Source organism: Xiphophorus couchianus, chromosome 22 (assembly GCF_001444195.1).
Source record: "Xiphophorus couchianus chromosome 22, X_couchianus-1.0, whole genome shotgun sequence".
Lineage (NCBI taxonomy): Eukaryota > Metazoa > Chordata > Actinopteri > Cyprinodontiformes > Poeciliidae > Xiphophorus > Xiphophorus couchianus.
The window spans coordinates 14,055,627-14,069,171 of NC_040249.1; the positions used below are offsets into that span (position 1 = coordinate 14,055,627).

General features: G+C 36.3%; 1 protein-coding gene across 7 annotated transcripts in view; it reads right to left on the reverse strand.

Moving 5' to 3' along the window:
- The window catches only part of khdrbs2 (KH domain containing, RNA binding, signal transduction associated 2), an 86,704-nt gene extending 76,593 nt beyond the window's left edge, over positions 1–10,111 (reverse strand). For all 7 annotated transcript variants that reach the window (XR_003594128.1, XR_003594127.1, XR_003594126.1 and 4 more), the window contains exon 1: positions 9,759–10,111. Coding sequence is in view for 3 of the 7 variants with exons in the window: in XM_028006732.1 (XP_027862533.1) it covers positions 9,759–9,849 (91 nt within the window). In the remaining 4 variants the exon portion in view is untranslated. The remainder of the gene's footprint in view (positions 1–9,758) is intronic.
- Between the last annotated feature and the right edge of the window lie 3,434 nt (positions 10,112–13,545).

Here is a 13,545-nt window from a genome sequence, read left to right on the forward strand (position 1 = left end):
CTCCATGGAGTAAGTACGCTATGTTTTACATTTTAAATATTGTTAATACATACATATCCTAAGACCAACCAATATGTTGCAGTAGTACTAGGTTTCCAGTTTACATAACAAATTTGGAGCTACAGTAGATTGAATTAAAAATTAATTAGTGTTTTTGACTGAGAAGTGTATATCTTACAAATATGGCTAATATAATTTTTTACTTGACTACATCAACAATCTATAATTGGCTAGAAAGTAGATTATACTTTGGAATAGCAGTTATATTTGAAAACCTTTATTCTAGACAACAGCCTGTCTGTAAATTCAGCAGTCAATTGTGTAGAAGAGAAAAGAAAGAAAATGAGCTTACACTATTTAATCCAGAAAAAGGTGAGTGCTGATATCATCTTTGTATAGAGCATGGTAGAGAGTAGCAGGAGCCTAAAGATCAGAGTAGAACATGTGCACTTTGAAGGTCACTTCTTTCAGTCCTCCTTGTCGGCTTAAAAAAATCTCATTTGCTGGGACTGAATGAGTAAAACCTTCTTAGTGGCTTTTCTGGTGCCCCTGATCCCCTTTGTTTCACTGCCCGAACTGCATCAGTGCTGCTTCAGAGCAAGCCGCAGTGAAAAAAAACCATAACAAGGTATCAACCACACAGCAGCCAGATGTATGTGTGCAATTCTACGAGTCAAGAGACAAGGTTTCTGCTGAAAAAGAGAGAATTTGCTAAGTCAGCCTGCCATGGCTTAAAGTTAAACACATCGGTTTCGGAATGTATGCAGTGACACAGAGCACCAAAAGAGACCAAATAACAGTTTGAAGTACATTTATCCTTGAAATGGGAAAGGAATGTATAAATTCCCTGTGAAGGAAAGTTGGAAAGATTTTTTTCTTTTAAAAAAAGAAAGAATGCCACACAAACTTAAATCTGTTATATAATTTGCTTAAAAGCTTAGCAGATACTGGATGTTCAATTTCAGCGCTGCAACTACATGTACGTAGAAGTGTTTTGGACATCAGGAAGTCTAAACTTACTGCTAGTGCAGGGCACTTTAGCTGTTTTGAAAATACCGCATACAAACAGGTGAAAGCTATTTTTTGGATTAAAGTCTGTTAATCATGTAAAAAGGGCAGAAAGCACAAACCAGAACAAATATTTGGCTTGCAATATTTGGTTTGGGCCTTCAGAATTTACTTCCTCAAGGCCCAATTCATTTACAAAGATAAGATCAAATCAAAAGTGAGATTGGGGTGTGCTGTGGTGGCGCAGGGGGTTAGCCCGCCCCATGTTTGGAGGCCTTAGTCCTCGACGCAGACGTCGCGGGTTCGACTCCCGGTCTCGACGACCTTTGCCGCATGTCTTCCCCTCCTTCCTGTCTGCCTACTGTCGAAAAAATACGAGCCACTAGCGCCGCAAAAACTCTTCGGAGAAAAAAAAGTGAGATGAAAAGTTTTATTGTTAGATCTCTAAAACTTCATTTGGAAATCTACACTTTTACTTTCAAAACAAATTCAGCCAAAATTTAGGGTGTTTTAGCGCTGCTCTGATATGAATTACCAAAAGTGTTCTGTGCGCTATTGCTGTTTTACAATTAAAGAAAAAAAATAAGCATAAAGACCTAGCGCATATTTATATCTACTTTTTGAAAATGCATATTTCACAGAGTTGTAGAATCATCTCTTCGAAAAGTCTGTTGTTGTCATCTCTAAATTTATTTAAATGCTACGTACAGTACGTTGATAATTGACCAACTTTTCCTTTATGAAAGCAAGAAGCAATGACATCTCTTCATAGAAGAAGACAAGTCTTCACTGAAAACTGCTTTTATACCCAATATTGACACCTTTAAATGTCACCTGAGTGCAATTTTTTTCCGAATGGTGTTACTTGTGTTTGTTCTAATCTAACCAATAACAGAGAAACCTAAAAAAGACACACGTTACAAAAGACAGCATGAAGGGATTTGATAAGAATAACTTGCACTGCATCAAAGTAACCTAAACAATGTTACAGAAATTCTATAAATTAAATGTGGAGACTATAACGTTTAATATGTTGACACCAAAAACTGGCAGGAAAAACATACTATTCTTTGACACACAATATTCCAAATCCATGTCTGTTTATTTGCTGGAAAGTCTATGTTAGCATGCAGTATTTTTTTCTCCTACTGAGCAGGAAGAAGCCGTTTGAAATGTGTACACATATCACAAACAGTTTCTGTGGTATCAAATCATCTCGTCTCTCTGCTGGGGCTTGTAAGAGGAGGTTTAAGCAGGAGGGGTGGAAATGTGCTTTTCCAATGGGTTGACAGAGAAACATGAATCCAGACAAAACAGGCATACAGTGATGAAATGACACCTTAATCAATCCAATCAGCCTTAATTTCCACCAACATACATCTGATTAATCTCCAGTCTGCTGCACCGTCATGTCACACTGAGATTTGATGAGATAAAACAGAGCATGAAGCATGCACATCATCACGCCCAGTGGAGCAAACTCAGGGTCGTTGAGGAATCTGATGTCTGCTTTGAGTAGACAAAATTGCACACAGTAAGCATCCTTCTTTGACTATTTTCTTTCTTTTAACCACAACTTGCTTTTATACTTTGTCTAGGTGCATGAAAGACAGGGGACCTTGAATAGCCCTAAATCTGATGTGCAAGTTTAAAAAGAAAAAATAACTAAAACATGGGGTGTGTAAGGTGATAGTGGGGCTTTTGGCTTCACACCTATTTGATTATCCTGTTTATTAACGTCAAAATTCTTGGAAATGTTTGTTTACATAGTAGTAAACCAATCAATAGGGAGCAAAATTGTTATTATATTATACTTTGAACCAGAGGTTGCTATGCCAGATGCAGACAGAGGCCAAAAAGCAGAGGCTTGTTATTAAGTGCTTTAGCAGAGGGTTCAACTATTCACAGATTTCTTCCAACCATTGAACAGTATTTACAATAATAACTTCACACTGGCTGCAAAAATGAATCTGTGTAATTACTCCCCTCTAAGTGATTGCTTGCTTAGATCAAACCATGAAATATGTTACAATGCCTGAAAGGGGTAGAGTAGGGGGATTGAACTATGAGATGCACAATGAACTGTGGCCTATTCTTTCAAACACAGACGGATGAAAAACAATATATGCAGCTGGGAAGAAGTGTTCCGAGCCGCATGCGACCAAGTGTTTGGTCACATGCCGATTATGTGATTTTAACTGTGATGCACAGAGGCCATCTAGTCTAATTACAATGCTGTGTTCAAATTCTCTACAGAGAAGTGTGCTGAGTCAAAAAGTAATTATGTTTGACAAAAATTACAAATTAAAAGTAAGGGGTAATTTATCATTTTAATCACAATGGATTTTTAATGATCACTCTTCTTTTAAATTACTGATATGGCAGGTGGAATTAAAAACCATACAGATTACTATTTATCAGTTTACAGTTTAATTTGCATAAATGTAATTTGAAGCCAATGGTGTTAGAAAATGGTTTTAGGAGGTAGACATGAACAGTTTTATTGGTAATTGTTCTCTTCTTTTATTCATGTTTAGTTTTTTTTTCTCTAGTTGTTATTCAACAGTACTATTTCATATGTTGAGACACTTACCTATCAGTTGTGTACATCATTTGTTTGCTTTTTATGAATTTTTTTATTGAAATTCTAACTCATTGGCAGACATTAAAAACTGAACTGTGTTCTAAAGCAACAAAAACAAGGGACATGTGAAGTTCTTACAAGGACTGAACAGTTCCTTATGAAAACATTCCTGCCTCTTGAACTTTTTCACATTTTGTCATGTCATAATCCCACTCTGCAATAAATCTCCTTAGGCCTTTATCTGGTGAAAACAAAATACCTTGTGCCTATAAAGTTGACAAAAATAATACATTGCTTTACAAGTTACTCTGATACCCCTAAATGAATAATAGTTTTTTTAGTCACTGTTGAAAAACCCCCAAAACAAATCCCATTTCAAATTTGTCAGAATCTATTAAAGAAAAACAGCATTTATGTGAAAGAAGAAGGTGTTTTGTGTAGATATTGTTTTGCTAACATGTAATATTTTGTGGTGGAAAAGTAATTCCACATACCATGCCCACCATGAAAAATCATGCTGTGAGGATCTTCCCCTCTTTTATGTGAATATTAAAAAACTTTGTAATATAATCTGCTGTCTAATATCTATTGTCTGAGAGCTGAATCTTTGGCACATTCACTCGTTTCTGTTACTGGAAATGCCCGTGACCTTGGAATTTAATCTTATTTGACCCGAGCACTCATTGTAAGTCATTCTCAGTAAGGGTGTCTGCTAAATGCTGAAAATGCAATCCAAAATTACATCTCCTCCCTGAGATGTAATTTTGGAGTCCTTTTGATAGATCACACTAAAAGAGCTGCCGTTTATCTGTGACAGCAAGCTCGGTCACCGCTGGATCCTGGGCAGGCCTTAATGGATACAAGAAAAATGTGAATAACAACTGATGAACAATAAAGAAAGGTAGATAAGTGGAAATCAATTTTTAGATTTCAAGGTGAAAAAAATCATGTTCTAAATCAATTGTATGACTTTAAGATGCACTCTGGGTGCAGAGTAAGGAAGCAAAAGTAAAACATTAAGAGGGATTATATTGCTCTCTTTGCTTTCTCCTGGTCAAACTCCCATACTTTTTCAGACCCTTTTATAGCCAGTTGACAAGTTCACTATATATTTAAAATGAATATGTCTATGGTGGTCAGGCTTTACCTTTCTACACAGACCACTGAAAGGAAGGAATGAGGGAAGGAAAAGAGAAAGAAGGAAGAAAACAAGGAAGAAAGGAAACAATTAGGGAACGAAAGAATGAAGGAAGGATAATCGTATCAAATTTGAGAGTGCAACGTCATCTTACAGTGTTTGGGCAACAGGTGTCTTCTAGACATAAATCTTCTTTGAACCATTTGTACATTGTGATCGTGATGTAGATTTTTCAGATGTATATTTGAAAAATTTGAAAGATCTTGAAATGTCACCAAAGATGTGAGTAGTGACAGAACAATGTCTAGTTCAATGTATTCCTCTGTATGATCCATTTTAGCCAACTAACTTAAATATCTGTAAAACAGCATTATATTTCTAGTTAACATATTTAATTATCGCAACAACCAGTCATATATTTAGTGTGATGTAAGTCTGCATTTTCTATTTCAAGTGTTCTGTTCAATGACAGGTTTCACATTAAAGTTTAAATCATATATATGTATTTGTAGAGACTGAAAAACGTTTCTAAAATTGTTGCTAAACTAATAGTGAGTGAATCTGGAGTGTTAAATTAAGGTCTAAATCAGGGGTCGATGTAATGATAGGATGCATTGCTGTAGATTCTCTGTTGTCCTGGACATAGCTATCACAGGTACACAAACAATGAAACATAAAATGAGGTTGGTGAAATGTTTTGTAGTTATGTCAAGCTTTCAGGCTTCATGAATTGTTGCCGTTTTCTCACTGACAATAGCCAGACAAAAATATGACTGTGGATAAAAGTGTGAACAGGAGTCTTTGAACAGCCACAATTTCTTATCAAAGCAGCTGTCAAAACAAGTGTCATTCATTACGATCCTTGCTGAGAGTTGGCAAAACCTCAATTACTGGTCTAATTTTAGCATTTTACAAAAGCAGTCTTAAGTTCCTCTATAGAAGGTAAATTGGCTTTCCCCCACAGATGCTTTTTATTTAAGTACTTGGGACTTTGCAGGTGAAACACAACAGAAATACAGCTCAGTTGGTCATCAGAAAATGGCATTTAATCTGCAACTTGATTCAATCCCTTGGGCTGTGCATTTTGATTGGACAACACAGCTGAGGACAAATCCTTTTCAATCAGGAGAAATGTCCAGCAGGACCAAACTCAGGCAGAGTGGATGTCTGCCTGGAGCAGCTAGGAGTTAGAAGACAGCAAAGGAACACAAAGAAATATAAAAAAAACAAAACACCAGAGACGTTTGCACAGGGGAAAAGACAGAAAGCCTAAATCAAAATTTCAAAGTCTAAACTGATCAGTTTAGTACTTGAATCCAATAAGATTCTGGTCTGATATTCACTTGGGATGTTGTTTCTAACCTAACCCCACTTTAAGATACTCTGCAGCTTAATCCCTCACCCGTCTGTTGTGTTCCTTGGTCTTCATGATACTGTTTCCTCTAGTGTTTCTAACAAACCTTCATAAAATAGACATATTTGTTCCGGAATGAAATTACACACAAATGGCCTCCACTAACTACAGAGGGTGAAAAAATAAAATCTGTAACAAAATTTAAAGATCGTTATCTGGCAAATATTTCTGCACCAGTTTGAGCAAGCCTAACACGTAGTATCCCAATAAAAATCCTTGAAAGTTAAGGTTGCAATATGACAGAATGTAATTCCTATTACAACATTTTCTGTCAAAATATAACCTGATAGAAAAGGACTTGGTTTGAAAACAAATAAGCTTATAAGCGTCGAGACGCCAGTGCTCATCTCGATGTCCATCACTTCCTTCCTGCCTCCCTTTCTGCTCATTAGAAATCCCTCTGGTTTCCGTACATGGCATGTAGGCGAGTCTTGCAAGGAAAACCTGTGGGATCTATTAATGGCTCACCTTTCTTGTCTCTGACTCACACCCACTATAAAAAAACAACTCCACTGTTCTTTACCGAGAAGTAAGTAAAGAGCAAGAAAGAGTTGACTTTCATGTGTCAGTCTGATAAGTCATTAGCCTCCTGTTCCCACTGACAAATGCCTTCAACAGTTTCAGCAAATGCCGAGACAGCTATGGCCACTGGCTGTTAAAGCTACTTTGTAATATTACTAAGTTCATTGTTTCTTTGAATGTCAAAAAGATATGAAAGTTTCTACAGACTAAAATGCAATAGCACACCTCCGGCCTTACAGGACAACCAGGTGATAAATTATCCTCTTCCTAAGCTATCATATATCTGCTCAAATATAGACAAATGATTATGCAGAGTACATCATTCGTTCACAAGGCGTAAATAATATATTTCTTAAATATGGAGTTGTTATACAAGACCACAATAAATCCATGTTTTGTGTTTCATTGTCTGTGATATGAATAATGCAGGATTACGTGCCTTTCTGTTCGGTGATAAATAACTGAATCAATAAATTGCTGAAAGCAGTTTATCTTGCTACCCGCAGGTATGCAGGATTCTGCATTATCAATGAGTAAAGAGTTTTGCGAAAGAAAAAGAAATACCAGCTGTTACCTAAGATTAAGCCAACAGAATTTTAGAACATTTCCAGAGGTGGTTGTCCAGTATTATGGATGATGCTTCAAATTGAAGTTTTCACAAAGATTTAGAGGAAGGCACACACCTCTAACACTGCCTGTTTCAGTGTATTATTTATGCGTCTATCTGTAAAGCATTGATAGTCTGCACTGTTAGTTATGGTTAATTGAAGAGCAAGTGTATGCAAAGAAAGTTTAAAATCACCATTTGATGAGTTCTTACGCATGACAGCATCTTAATGGCCTCTGTAACATGTTTTCTTGTTTCCACTTTTTGTGCATGTGAGTCAGCCTTGAGAAAATCTGGCAAAATGTAGTGTGTGACAGATGATCCCATCTGCACTCCAGTAAGCGCCAAAAGTGGCACTGTCAGGTGTCTCATTGACACATTTCAGCAGGAACACAAAAGGGAGGGGGGACCGAACTCCAAAGACCTCCTGTCCAGTTGATGCACATTACTCTCACACAAACACGCTGATATACAAGTTTTCTTTAAAATTATTAAACTTTTTGCATCAGTAAAATTGTAAAAAAAAAAAATACTAATTTGAATTAGAACTCTAAAAGGAGAAGGTAATCCAGCTTACAGTACAGCACTATGGGTTTCAAATGATGCTTAAATGGAGGAACTTCAAGGTCATTAGGGAATCTTTTACTTTTTTTCATATTTGCTTGATACATTTTTTTTTTCAGAAAACTTATTCATCCATAGATTTACTCTGCTTTTATACCGTCATCTTCTACAGTATTTTACAGACAACTCGTCATTTTGCATTTTAACTTTTTATTTTTAATTTGGTTTCGTTGAGGTCTGATCTTGCAGCAATTGTATGGAGGCAATGAGAAACACAGTCAAAAGCTGAGACACATGAGAAATAGATCATGCATATACAGTATGTGTTCTTTAATGTTACCTTAGAGTCACAAATGAACCTAATGCATGTTTTGGGATACTTTCATGAAAAAGTAGGTTGGCCTTAAATATGCACAATGCTAATAGAGATGCGTCCACAATTGAAATTTGAGGTCACTTTGAGTCTGCAAAGACAGGTATGAAATTGTCTCAGGATGACTATAGTTATATGATATCAGGAAAACATGTAACTGTGATATGAATATCGCAATGACAGCATTGATCAAAATTAACCCACATTCTTCTTCATCACAATCGCCACTACCTTTTGTGAGCATGAGCATCTTGACTATTAAAAAAAAAGAAAAAATTACATATAACACTATTATTAAAAATACGTCAGTTGTAAAGTGTCTCGTATTTGCACAAAACATTAAAACAAAAATTTCCCACATGATCTAATAGCTTTGATTTCAGAACAGAAACGCAAGTTATATTACTGTTGCTAAAGTACTTAAGTAAATATATCAAATTAACATTATGTATATAATTTATTTACTGTTATCTTGATTCATAAGATCATGCAAATTATAGGACTAATATCTGCTAAACTAGCAGCAGTTTTCAAATACTTTTTGCAGAAAATAATTTTTTTATCATCTGCTGATACTCATAGATGATGTCACAGGTTGCCAAGTTAGGTTTTAAAACTATTACCTAAAAAGAATAAGAAGAATGATATGTGTTGCCTTCTTTCAGCCAGCTGACAGGTAGTGTGCAGCGACAGACAGAGGAGGGCTTTGCTACTGTATGTCCATATGGCTGGGGATGACTCTGGCCACTCCATCACATTCTCCAGAATATCATTAAACAGTTTAAACCACAGGAGTTGTGTGTAAAAAAAACTTATGTCATTTTTAGGACTTTAATGTTTTAAAACCTCTATGTGCCTTGATACTTATCAGCACCCTTAGCCAAAATACGACAATCAGAAAACCTAAAACTCTGAATTTTACAAACCTGCAAGTTAAAAAAAAGAAGCCAAACCTTTTTTTTTTTTTATGATCAATCTGACATTTCAGAAATTATTTTTCTTTCAGTCTCATTTTTTTAAAATCTTGTTTCAACTTCGTTCAGCTTACCGGAAGGTTTTTTTGTTCCCTCCTGTTAATTTGTAAAAATGTTTGTATTATAATATTTGTATAATATGTACTACGTGCTCTCAGGTCGCTTGGCCAGTGTCTGGTACTTTTCTGTTCACCTTTTGTCAAATCAGAAAGACGAATTTAGTCACAGATTAACCTTTTAACTACAATTCCTCACAACAGTTGGTGTGATTTGTTAACTGTTGATATTTTTACATGTAAATATGAAAAGAGCTTTCTTGAAACTAACTTCACTGCGGTCAAATCTGACATATTATGTGTCTGACGTTTTGGGAGACAAGGTGATCACTCTTTGACTTTGCACACTTTGCTTTCCGTGTTTGCAGATATTCTGCAAAGTTCCGAAGTAAACCGCATAACAGCTGCACTCATATGAACTAAAGTTAAGTCTTCTTGTGCAATGCTTACAGTAAAATATAGCACGTTAACGCTCAAAGCAAATTAGATGAAAAATAATAATAGGCTACCTGACTTACCCTCTGCTAGAAGCCGAACCGCATGAACAAAAGAAGGGTCCAGGCTGTTTTTCTCGGCCATCAGTTCAGGTAAGCACTTATTCGGATGCATTATGATCGCAGCGAGTCTCCCCACCGGCAGTACAGGTGAGACCACAGAACTGAGCGTCGGAATGTAACTAAAAATCTTTCCTTCCTGCGTTCAGGTGGCTGCAGTCTGTCCGTCCAGAACCAACAAAAATCCCGTCTGTGAAATGTAGCCGTTCCAGATCTGCGAGAAAAGCTGACAGGAGGATGAGCAGTAATCAGAGGTGTGAGTCCATCTCCGCCGCCGCTGCCTCTCCTCTGTAAGAAAGCCGCCAGACTCTCGTCAGACTCAGGGGGTCTGCAGCCTGCGCTCCCCTCCCCTCCCCCGCCCCTCGGCAACATTATTGGCTACATTCAGTGTGGGACTGGTGCTGATGAAGACTCAGCCAGGTCCCCTCTGAGCGTAAACCATCTGCGCTGAAGATCGCACTTGTTCATGCAAGATACGCGACTGGTAAAATAATGTAATATTTTTTTAAAGCAGAAAAGAAATGCTTTATAAGGAGGCTGAAAAAATGTCCAGCTGATAAGGTGTCCTTTATAATCAAAATCAAAAGTTTAACTTTTGTTCTACTTAGGTGATTGAGCATCGTAAGAAAACCTTTTTGGTTGGTATATGGTCGATTCACCTTATTTCATAATTATAAACTCCTTACAAATTAAGTTGTAACTTGTGAGTTTTGTTATTTAACAATATTCACAACCAAATGTGCTCATTGAGAGAAAAAGACAGCTTTTTGTAATAATAATGCTGAACTCTGCTCGATCTATTTGAAATGTTTGTTTTTATAAAGCACAGCCTGGAAGGCAAAGTAGGCAACTGCTTGGGACCCCGGGCCAGCAGGAGGCCCCCAGGAGAGCTTCACTTCTCAAATGTAACATAGATTAAAAGAAAAACAGCTTCTCATCTGTAGTCATGTTATTTAAAAACAGTGCTTTGAAGTTATTGTTTAAAGTTTCTAAACATAAAATTCAAAAGAATGTGAAATTATTTTTATTTATACAGGAGGATATCTTCACTGTCTGATTTTAGGTTACCTGCCATGATTTAAAGCTGCTAGGTATTCCTTTCTGCTAGTGTCTATGCTGGAGCCAGATTTCATGCACATTGTGACAGTAAACAATGCTTAATAAATAACTGATGATCACAAGATAAACTCGTGAAAAAATTGCAACTATTTTTAGAAGGTTAAGTGACTTACTGGAGGGTCAAGCAAAAATGTGTAAAGGATTTCAAATGCCTCCCTAATCTTGTCATAATATTAAGTTGAATCTTAAAGTCATCGTCTTCCCAGCATGCTGCCAGGCTAACTCACTCACAAATGAGATTTTAGCAGATGAGCCTGGCAAAGGACCAATTCCAGCACCACTTGACCTTTAAAGTCATGTCTCTTCCCACCAATCAGAATCATAAAGACTGCGGGGGACCTGCAGACAAACTGTTTCACAAGTGGGTGTTAATTATTCTGCTGTTATTTATGTTTCCTCCTCTAATAGGATGAGTTGTTTACTGCGTAAATTAAACATCTCATGAATATAAACCTCGAGGGACTTAACAATTGGCAAGAAATACCAATCTGGCAGACTTTGATGTGATCTCTGGCACATAATAATTAAACGAAATAAAACTGAGACAAAATGCACTGTTCTGAAGATTGATACAGATTGGCTAAATTTGTTGTCATTAATAATTATTGTCAACATTATTTTTAGGGTCATAAAGAGCCTGAACTTTATATCCACTGCGACTGTTCCATTGTGGAAAGCCTGCAGATAAAATACAGGACAAATACAAAGGAAACAATGCACATTCACTCCTCTTCTTAGAGTAAATTAATACTCCTTCCTACTAATTCACCTTTCTATCATAGCCCAAAAAGGTGATTGTTTTTTAACTTCATTACTCTCCTTCTGAATGAAAGTATGAAATATGGATACTCCTCACACAGAGTTCTTAACATAATTTAAACCAGACACCTTTTGCATCACCCATTATCTGAGATCTTACCATTTAGGTATCATACGCCCAACTGCATTTTCCAGATTCAGAAAGATCTGCTTCCCAGGCCAGAAGGAACAAAACGTCTCTCCAATGAATTTTAGGTCTTATTGGCCCTTATTCAAGCTCTCATTGGCTTTCAATAAGAGGTTGAATGAGAGTTTTGGATCTCATTGGAGCGAAAACTCCAATAATCCTACTGTTCCCATCCCAATGTGTGCAGAAATCATGCAAAGAAGTTTACCCAAGAGGTATTCTGAATAGATGCCAGTGTAACATAGTTAATGTTGTATAGAATTCCATTTGTCATTACTTCCAAGTTTGGGTTCATGTGTAATTTAGATCAATCAGATGAATTTCATGTGACTCCATTTGATGCTGACTAGGATCCATTCTACTCTATTTCCACTAAGTGTGTTGGATGGGCTTTAGGTGATAGCGGTTGTATTGTTTGTGGGTGTGAACATTGGTTAGGTTTACACATTTCAGTGCAAACACGGCATTGCCTGATAGGCATTTCTGTGCTATAACTGCTGTATTTATCACAGCGAGTTTAATATTTGGTCTGGGTCAGAAGTGTTAATCCAGGACATTTTGTTTCTTTGGGACACAAATAAAAACATTTCACCTTATATGTTCAATGATCTTTAGGTGGAAATTTTACTTGGTTGCAGTCAGTGTGATGATTTATGATTGTGATTATTCATACTGTTATTTTTGTAATCACCATAATTATTGGATTGATTTGTTTTAATGGTGTATATTAGGTTTGTTGGTTTTGATGGGAAATGGAAGTCTGAGGTAGGATGCAGATATTTATTAATTTTGGGGTGAGAGTTGCCTCTTTTTTAACCTGAACTCTGAGTCTGATTGTATGATCTGGTGTTGGGCAGTTGTTCATTCATTCAACATGTTCTTGCCGCCCTCTGTTGGTCACAATGCAACTCTACAATATGTATGGGAAACAAATTGCAACACTGGCAGAGGGGTTACGCCATCTGCTGCTCAAAGTACAGCACTACACCAAACTGCCATCAAGCTGCAGACAGAGAAAAAATGTTATTTCTATAAAATATCATTTTTAGCAGTTTTTTTGGCTTCATAAAATCGAGGTTTCTCACTTTTACAGTTTGTTTCCATTGTTTTTATTCATTTTTTTATGTATATACCAAAGTTGTCTCTCTGTACAGTCGAAATTTTTAACAAATGTTTGCATCCAGGCTCTTCTCTATATTGCAAAATATATTTATGGGAAAAAAAGTCAAGGAATTCTCTATTTTGCAGTACAACTTTTAATGGATGAATGTTTTCCTGGATTTAATGCGTGTGGTCTACAGCAAAATTTCATTTTGTGTATTTAAGGATGTTGATTAGCCAAATTAATATTTTTTAGAATATTTTTGTTCTTACTAATGTTTGCTTTAAAATTAAACTTGCCAGAATTTTTTGTTAGTGACATAAATGGCATTAACACAGATAGACATAATTAGGTATAGCATGCACTCCTGTTTGTGACATTAACGTTCTCAGTATTTGACATAGTTATTCTGATTTCAAATAGTTAATAAACACTTATATATTTTTGACAAATGTTTTTGAATTAGTGATAGTGTTTAAGTTAACCATACAACGATGTGTGGACCTATACGTTTTCTTTTAAAAAAACAACAACAACAAACAAACAAAAGAAGCCCCACTTAATTATTTTAGCACCCTATTTGG